Genomic DNA, 9,764 nt, shown 5'->3' with positions numbered 1-9,764 from the left:
AGAGGGGAAAAACAGAAACAAACTCCTTAATTAATAAAAATTATTTTCTCTAGTTTTTTCTGTTGTAATCCTAACTTTCTGCACATGTTTTTAATTTTAATCATGTAATTTATCCAATTTTATTTTTATAACAATTAAAAATTTTAAATATATAGAATTCATTTATGGACATTTATAGATTAAAAATCTATAGACGTCTATTATCAGTCATTAGATCTAGATCCAATGATCAGCAGTAATAATAATCATTGTTTGAAACAGTCTATCACACAATAATATTATTCATCAATATCAATCATTGGATTACGATTCAACGGTTGATTAGATGATATTTTACCTTAAAATATATTTATATGTATATATTTTAAAATTCACAATATTAATGATTAATTCAATTATATATATAGAGATAATCAAAACTTCTTCGATTCAAAACTCAAATTATTGATTGTGAGGGGTAAGTTCACAGTCCAAATTATACGTCAAGAAAGATAACGGATTGAACTATTAATTATCAGCGCATGTGCACGTGTTTGTTGTTTAAATAATAATAATAATAATAATAATAATAATAATAATAATAAAAATCAACAATGGAAGCTTGTCAAAGCTCTCAAAGGGCAGGGACCATCATCAACAATGGCGTGAGAGAAACAACCTCTGAGCTCTTCTACGTCTCTTGCTTACGTTCATGGCTTCCATTCAATCCTTTACATCATCATTCCATTTAAAGCTTCCTCCTTTTTTTCCTTAATCTTTCATATAATCCAATCAAATCCAATCCACACCTGGTCACTTCCTTGTTTGTTTATCCTTTTTGTTTTCTAGGGTTTCGATCCATTGCTTGTCCTCTTCCCAACAAGAGTTTCAATCTTCAAAGAAAACCAAAAGAAGTTCCGTTTTCGTGATGATTCCGGCGTTGAAATTTTGAATTTTTATTAAATCAATCGAGGCTTCCCCGAATTTAAAATTCAGAGATTCATCTGAGAAAAAGTTGCCTTTTTTTTTTTTTGTGTTTTTCCTTCTTCGATTCCGCCGAGGATGGAGATCAGCAACGAAGCGAGTATGGGGCGGTTCTCAATTGGCCCATCGACGGTGATTGGCCGGACAATTGCATTCCGGGTGCTCTTATGCTCATCGGTGACGCATCTCCGGCATGAACTCCGTCGATTCCTCTCGGAATTCCTTCGCCATCTCCGCAACTCCGTCTTCCCCTTGCTCTCATGGTTCCACCCGAAGAACACGCAGGGGATTCTCGTAATGGTGACTGTCATGGCCTTTTTGCTCAGGCGCTTCACCAACGCTCGCTCGCGGGCTGAGTCGGCGTACCGGCGAAAGTTCTGGCGCAACATGATGCGGAGCGCGCTGACATATGAGGAGTGGAGTCATGCAGCCAAGATGTTCGACAAATTGTCTCCAAGAATGAATGATGCTGATCTCTATGATGAAGAGCTTGTTAGAAACAAACTCTCGGAGCTCCGGCACCGGAGAGAGCAAGGCTCTCTCAGAGATATAGTTTTTTATATGCGTGCCGATTTGCTTCGAAACCTCGGCAACATGTGCAATCCTCAGCTGCACAAAGGAAGGCCTCAGGTGTTATTATCTACTCTCTTTTTCACCTGTGATTGCATTTGATTGCATGCATCTGTTGATTCATTATTGATAAATTGTATGATGAAAAGGTGCCGAGGTTGATAAAGGAGTACATTGATGAAGTATCAATGCAGTTGAAGATGGTTTGTGATTCTGATTCTGATGAGTTGTTGTTGGAGGAGAAGCTTGCGTTCATGCATGAGACTAGGCATGCTTTCGGTAGGACAGCATTGCTCTTGAGCGGGGGCGCGTCGTTAGGGTCTTTTCACGTAGGTGTTGTGAAAACATTGGTGGAGCATAAGCTTCTGCCAAGGATAATCGCCGGGTCTAGTGTAGGATCGATCATGTGTTCAGTGGTGGCGACGAGGTCTTGGCCGGAGCTTGAGAGCTTCTTTGAGGATTCTTGGCATTCTTTGCAGTTCTTTGATCAGATGGGCGGGATATTTGCGGTGGTTAGGAGGGTTGTGACTCACGGTGCAGTCCATGATATTAGGCAATTGCAGAGATTGTTGAGGCATCTTACTAGCAATTTAACCTTCCAAGAGGCTTATGATATGACTGGGAGAATCCTCGGGATTACTGTATGTTCCCCTAGGAAGCATGAGCCGCCTCGATGCCTCAATTACTTGACATCACCTCATGTGGTTATATGGAGTGCAGTGACTGCCTCTTGTGCATTCCCTGGCCTCTTTGAAGCTCAGGAGTTGATGGCAAAGGATAGGTTTCGGTGAGATTGTGCCTTATCATGCACCTTTCTCCGCAGGCCATGAAGAGAAAAATGGACCAAGTCCTCGCCGATGGAGGGATGGAAGTTTGGAGAGTGACTTGCCGATGATGCAGTTGAAAGAATTGTTCAATGTCAACCATTTCATTGTCAGCCAAGCCAATCCTCACATTTCTCCACTTTTAAGGCTAAAGGAACTAGTGAGAGCTTACGGTGGCAACTTTGCCGCAAAGGTATCTCTTTTTTTCTTCCCTGCTTATTTGACAATATAGCAAACAACCTTTTGCTTGAATTTATGTTGAAGATTATACATGTTTTCTGTTGTGCATGTGTAGCTTGCTCATCTAGCAGAGATGGAGGTTAAACACAGATGTAATCAGGTGCTAGAACTTGGTTTTCCTCTGGGTGGAATTGCTAAATTGTTTGCTCAAGATTGGGAGGGGGATGTTACTGTTGTGATGCCGGCGACACTTGCTCAGGTGAATTTCTTCTCCAAACCCATATTTCAAACTTTCCGGTCTTCATATCTGATGAATGAATCCGTCTTGTTTCAGTATTCCAAAATCATACAGAATCCATCATACCCTGAGCTCCAAAAGGCTGCTAACCAGGGCAGAAAGTGCACTTGGGAAAAACTCTCCGCTGTAAAAGCAAACTGTGCTATTGAGCTCGCACTTGATGAATGTGTTGCACTTCTTAATCACATGCGGAGACTAAAGAGAAGTGCCGACAGGGCTGTTGCTGCTGCTTCTTCTCATGGCCTTGGAAGCACTACCAGGTTCAATGCTTCCCGGAGGATCCCTTCGTGGAATTGCATTGCAAGAGAGAACTCATCAGGATCTCTCGAAGAAGATATCCTTGCAGACACTGCAATGCAACAACAAGGAACCAGCCTAATCGGAGTATCTTACAACAGGACTCACCGTGCTCAGAAATTTACCCACGACGGAAGTGACAGTGAATCAGAGAGCATAGACTTGAATTCTTGGACAAGATCCGGAGGACCACTGATGAGGACTGAATCTGCCAACAAGTTCATTAACTTTGTGCAAAGCCTCGAGATTGAATCTGAATTAAATAGACATTGGTCAAGAGACGATGAAAATGATAAGACGAGGGCCACTACAAGCTCAGAGAACATCAATTCCGATCAGCATGAAACTAGCAACACTGATAATCAGAGAATCCCAGGACAAACTTCCACTAGCATTGTAGTTTCTGAGGGTGATTTACTGCAACCAGAAAGGATTCACAACGGTATCGTATTTAATTTAGTGAAGAAGGAAAACTTAATTCTAACACGAAAGAGGGAGCAGTGATTTAGAAAATCTCCTTGGCTCTTCATCTGTTGAAGTAGAAGTTCAGAATATGCATTTGGATGATTGTGATGCCAGTTCAGTTTCTGAATTTGGTGAGGAAGAATGTCATGGATTACAAAGTAGTGTAGAATTGAGTTCTCATTGTGATGTAGGCAATGAAGATCAGCAATGTACAAAGAATGAAAGTAGTAGTGATTTGAAGGATGAGTCTAATTCTTGATGAACCACCACTGCCACATCTTCTGTACTTGTTTCACCATTCTAATTTCATCTAATTATGAGAATTCCTACTGATTACTTTGTATCGATCTCTAGTGTTTGTGAATTAGGTGAGTTTGTTGCGTTGGACTGGTGACTAATCAACTAAATTAGTGATAATGTGCTAATTAATGATATGTTTGTTTATTTTATAAAAGAGACAGCTTAGAGAGAGATGAAAAAGGCTGTGCTTGGGTTTTCATTTATTTGTTTATTTATGTTTTTTTGATTTACTTATGTATATTTATATATGTACAAGATTAATATTGCCAACATTTACTTTGTCCTTCAAGGCGCAATATTTTCTGTCACAGTGATGTATAAATGATTTCACTAGTATTATCTTTCTGCATGGATTTATAAGCAATTTACAAATTTATCTGCATTAGTTGCACTTATAAGTTATGCAATATGAAAAATTATGGACTAGTACATTGATAATTGCTTGTGCTTACGAGAACAATTGAGAGCACCTCTATATTTCTTTGTCATTTATTAACTTTATCAAATATATATATATATAGACTTTTTCTAGAAGCAAAATAAATAAATGATTTTTTTTTTTCCGTAACGGCATGAATCACAATTCCATTGCATTAAACAAGCTAAGATGAAAGCAAAAACCACGGCTTCAAGTACAACGGAAAGCAAGCTAAAATCCAACAGGAAAAGGGTCACATGCGAAACAATAAATTAGTCTTTACTAAAAAAACAAAAACTTCTAACCAAATCCATGCATTACATTCCAGCAAATTCTATTTTTAAAAAGTTGTATATATAATATAATGTCAATGGTTTATTAACAATAAATTTTTTAAATAAAATATTTATATTTTTACCGAGAATGAATATTTTAAATTCATCTCACATAAAATAAAAACATAAATATATTAGAATATTAAATTCACATTTTGAACATGATTTATTCATATTTTATCATCTGTATACATATGTAGTGTGTATATATATATATTTTCACCAACTTCTATTTGAGTAAAATACAGAAATTTAGCTTAATATAATAAAAAATATATATATATAACATTTAGCCAGTATAACTAAATGTCAAATAATAATTCAAGTTATATATACACAGATAAAATAATAATTCAACAAATACAAAAAAACAAAAACAAAATGGAACGAACTTCAAGCTGATCTATGAAAAGAAAACTCATACAGTATAGTATGGTGTCAAATCCAAAAAGGCAAAGTATATGATGGTACCTAACACAGAAGGCTGCAGACTGTTCAGTAAGATCACTTTATTATTATTATTATTATCATTATCTCTGTCTGATCTCTGCTTGTATTCTAGTACCTGACTGTGAAAAGAGAAGTAGAAAGACAGGCAGCAATAAAATACCAAGAAAACAAAAATGAGCTTCCAGGAAGTTGAGCACCTCTTACCTTTCATTCTCCTACCACTCTGCCGTGCATGATGGAGACCGCAATGCCTGTCACTTTGGTCCCTTTCTCTATTACCTTTTTACTTCTCCAATGCTCTTTCTCTTACTCACTTTCTCTCTTTTTTCTCTGCTTCTTTCTCCAGTCCAGTCCACTCCAGTCCATCCCTGTCCTCCAGGAAAGCTGTTTCCATGTTTACTTCATGGGGTGGGGTCCCTTTTTCTATGTCTAAATTCTGATAGAAAAAGGCAAAAGAGATAAAGGGTTCATCTACACTCTAATTTTTTATTGTTCTTCTGTCTCTCTTGCTTTGGGTATTGGTTTCGGTTTCTCCGTAATATCAACCAATGTTCATGTCATGAGCTTATTCTATTCAAACCTATTCAACCATAAAAACATGCATAACAGTGAATCAAGCAGTTATTCTCACTAAAAATAAAAATATCTTGTCCAATTCAATCTACAGTTAAAATTATCCATGAATAGTTGAAAAAGTATCTAAGAACTTAAACTATCTTGAAACTAATAAAGCATAGTTTTTTTCATTAACATAATAAGCGCGGTTAGACAGTTAAAAAAAAAAAAAGCCAGTAGTGTACAGCAGAGCAAATGGAGACGGAGACAAATAAATAACAAGGCTGACCAGAAACCATTTCAGATAATTAAATCTTTTTTAATCCAAAGCTTATTATCCATCATTTCATCCAAACTATGAAACTAATAACAACAAATAAGCTATTAAAAATACTTTTTTTAAAAAAAAAAATTGTAATTTGGCATTGTAAAACAATGCAGTAGAATTCAACCAAAAGTACGAACAAGAAACCAATGGCGAGAGAATTAATGGAAACGGAAAAAACACACGGACACTCACCAGGGTGGCACCAAAAACCAAGCCAAAACCTTGCCTAACGTCGTCTTCCCGATCATGAACTTTCATGGAAGCTCCTCTGCGCTCACGGCAAACCATACAAACACAATAAGACGAGACGCAGGTACGCCCACTTTCATCGGATTCGTTGGTCATGCGGCCCACCACATGCTCCAACGCTTTGAAGAAAGCCAAGGGCGCATGTTTTGCATGAGCGTCCTTCCGTTTCCATTCCTCCTCTCTCTCTCTCTCCTCTCTCTAGCCTTGGTTCTAACGTCACGGGAAACGAGGGATTGGGAATCGTTGGTTTCCACTTTCCTGATTGGCACTATCTTTTCCGGAAATTTTCAACGAAAAGGAAAATCCGGAAAATTTTGAATCTTGGCGAAGCTTCGCGGAAACCCACTTCCTTTTCCCCTACTTCGCCCACTTCCTTTTTAACCGCCCCCCGCAGCCATGGCTTCCCACTTCTCACCAGGTAGATCGATCGATAGATCAGAAGAAGAAGTAGAAGAAGAGCAATGAAGCTTACCTTTGGATCCCTTTTCGGATCGCCAGCTAAACCAGGGAAGAAGGCCAAGCCTGCGCGGACGATCTCCAGATCGGAGACATCGTCGTTTGGATCGAACTCCTCGTCAGAGGAATTGACCCCGAAGTCAGTGCTCCCACGTGAGAAGGTGACGAGGAGGGAGCTTGAGGGTGTGCTGAGGAAGCTGGGCCCGGATCCGCCAAGCGAGGAGGAAGTGGCGGCGATGCTAGCCGAGGCTGAGCATGGAGGAGAAGGTGGGATCAGCTTGGAGGCGATCGGCGCGCTTGGAGGGTCAGCGAGGAAATCGACGGCGGGGATCGAGCTTCGTGGAGCGTTCGCTGTGTTCGACGAGGACGGCGATGGGAGGATCTCGGCGGAGGAGCTGATGAAGATATTCGCGATGATCGGAGAGGATTCGTGCACCATCGACGATTGCCGCCGGATGATCGGCGGCGTCGACAGCGACGGCGATGGCTTCGTCTGCTTCGATGACTTCGTGCGGATGATGGCGTCACCGAGATGAAGGAAAACGGTTGATCATCTCGTTGCTGATCACGAGGCAGGAGTGTACGGTGGAGATGGATTCTGGTTTCATCTTTGTTATCTTTGTTCTTTTGGGTATATTTGTAATTACCGCAATGCCCTTTCTATGAAACTCATCGCAACCGTCCTTATTGCCCCCGCTGAAATCATCTCATTTTTCTTATTTAATTTTTTTTCCCCTTTTTTTTAATTCTATTTTTGAGAGCATTGGCTGCGCCGGCATTAATAACCAATAATATATATATATATATAATAATATTTATTTTAAAAAAATATATATGAATAATGATTGTAAAAAAAATTTATTTTATTATAAATATAATATTTAAAAAAAATTGTGGATTAGTCCAATAATAATTACCGTATAATATAATTAAGATGTCTTGAATTCAAATCTTTCAACTCGCATTGCACTGATTGAACTGTTTATATCCGGTATCCAGTTAAAAAAAACACGTTTAAATTTTAATTCACAAGGTCAACATCAATTCAAGTCTCGGATAAGGTTTATCCATATTTAATAAAAACAAAATACTTAAAACCCGGGGCGGATGAACAAGGGATGTGTGCATAGATTTATGGTGGCCAGTTTTTCTTGAAGGGGACATTGATCAAATCCTTATTAAGCAGACATTTAAAAACTGAAGAAATTTTTTTATAAATGCCATTTATTTAGTGTTAAATACCTTGAGTTCTATGTGTTATTTTAAATATATATATATATATAAGTGGTCTGGTCTTTGTTGATTGAAATTAACTCAATATTACTTTGCAAATCCTAAGGCTTTGATGATATTTTAAATACATGGAATGATCACTGAATAATTAATTAAAGGCTCTGAACAAATGTCTTCAGAATCTAAACAACTAGCTGTGTTCATCTTCATGCTTGACCATGCAGGACAATTGTTAAATTTTATTAAAATTGTATGACAAATAAGAATTTACCCTTTATAACTCTATATTTACCGTATACTATTTTTGAGTAAATGATAATGCTTCACATTATCTTAAAATTCCCATCATTCTTCAGCCAACGTATTGTTTTCGGCTCACGAAGAATCATATAATTTATTTGCAAGACTTTTTTTTTTCTTCATAATAACATTAAAAAAAGAGTCAATTTGATACAAAAATCAAATAACTATCAATGAACGAGAATTTTTAAAAAAAAAATGTGAACAATGAGCATAAAAAGCAAGTCATATTTGTATTCATGTCATATCGTAATTCCAATTTATCAAGATTTTTCCTTCAAAGTCAAAGTATGAAAAATAGTTTATGAAGTTAAAGAGTGAAGAATAGTTTGTGTATTATAAATAATAAAGAAAATGACATGACATACACATGAACCGCAAACGTATATAAAATTAGAAAATCCATATACATACATATATATATATATATATATAGATCCCGAAATCATTAACCTCTTTGTTTTATTTGTTTTTATACGTAGAGGCAAGTAAAATATATATGTAAGTTTATATTTTTAAGAATGATATTTAGGATATATTTTATTTTATGTCAAAATATCAAAATGGTCCCTCTATTTAGTGTTTTCCACCCTTTTAGTCTCTCTAATATAAAATCCGCATTTTTTGTCCTCGTATTTTCACATTTTTGTCTTTTTGGTCTCTCTAATTGACGAATCTGTTCTTTTGATCATTCCAGTTGATGAATTAGAAGGATAAAAAATGATGAAAATGCTAGTAACATCGAGGATCAAAACTGGACTAATTTTACTAACTAAAGGATAAAAACGTAGTAAATCTGAGGACTAAAAAAGTGAAATTTTTATATTAGAGGGACTAAAAATACGGAAAACGAAAAATAGATGGATCATTTTAATATTTGTACTTTTAGTTTTATCTTATAAACCTAATATTTTTAGAAGAACTTTGATCCCACCATTCCAGAGGGTGAGGACGTGGCGGCGATATCCCTGCCCCACGTATGCCTCGAGGATTGGGCGTCATCCTACAAAAAAAGCAAAAACAAAAAAAAAAAAAAAACTTTGATCCCAACCATCTATAAATATTGATAACTGTTGGGTCAAAAAAACTCCAACAATAACAAGGTTGATATAAAACTCAAAATAGATATTTTTAATTTCATCTTTTCAAAGTATTTAACATTGTTTTACATAATTGATGTTTTAAAAGCCTTTAAAACTAAAGTAACTAGATGACGATGGCGACAATGATTTGTCATTAAATGAATATAATAAATTAATTTGGTGAATTATCTATGATGACATAGATTACAAGAGCAGGTGAAACATTAAACTATTGTGAACACAGTGGTTACTTTTTATGTTGATAATTTTAAAATAATGACGATGAAGTTATAACAATGAGTGAACTTTATTTTTTCCCATAGAAAAATTAATCATTGCTAATATTAGATAGATTTTTAGAATTTTTTTATTAAACCAAATGAACTAGAATTTGTTTTTTTATCTTTAATTATATGAAACTGTTTTGTTAAAACCATTAAAATAAAATTACATAACTTTTT

General features: G+C 36.3%; 2 protein-coding genes across 2 annotated transcripts; both read left to right on the top strand.

The window, feature by feature from the left end:
* The first annotated feature begins 929 nt into the window (after positions 1 to 929).
* Positions 930 to 4,302, top strand: LOC120283794 (triacylglycerol lipase SDP1-like). The gene is given in 5 exon segments (XM_039290534.1): positions 930 to 1,593; positions 1,683 to 2,315; positions 2,317 to 2,550; positions 2,653 to 2,796; positions 2,872 to 4,302. Coding segments are annotated over 5 exon segments (2,328 nt in total). The 5' UTR covers positions 930 to 1,041; the 3' UTR covers positions 3,637 to 4,302.
* Positions 4,303 to 6,508: 2,206 nt separating this feature from the next.
* LOC120283795 (probable calcium-binding protein CML36) lies at positions 6,509 to 7,407 on the top strand. The gene has a single exon (XM_039290535.1). It carries the CDS (start codon positions 6,694 to 6,696, stop codon positions 7,222 to 7,224), a length of 531 nt encoding a protein of 176 aa, XP_039146469.1. The 5' UTR covers positions 6,509 to 6,693; the 3' UTR covers positions 7,225 to 7,407.
* Positions 7,408 to 9,764: the final 2,357 nt, after the last annotated feature.

This window comes from Dioscorea cayenensis, chromosome 19, assembly GCF_009730915.1.
Source record: "Dioscorea cayenensis subsp. rotundata cultivar TDr96_F1 chromosome 19, TDr96_F1_v2_PseudoChromosome.rev07_lg8_w22 25.fasta, whole genome shotgun sequence".
Classification (NCBI taxonomy): Eukaryota; Viridiplantae; Streptophyta; class Magnoliopsida; order Dioscoreales; family Dioscoreaceae; genus Dioscorea; species Dioscorea cayenensis.
Note: the sequence above shows the minus strand (reverse complement) of the source record. Positions and strands in the feature narration are given on the sequence as shown.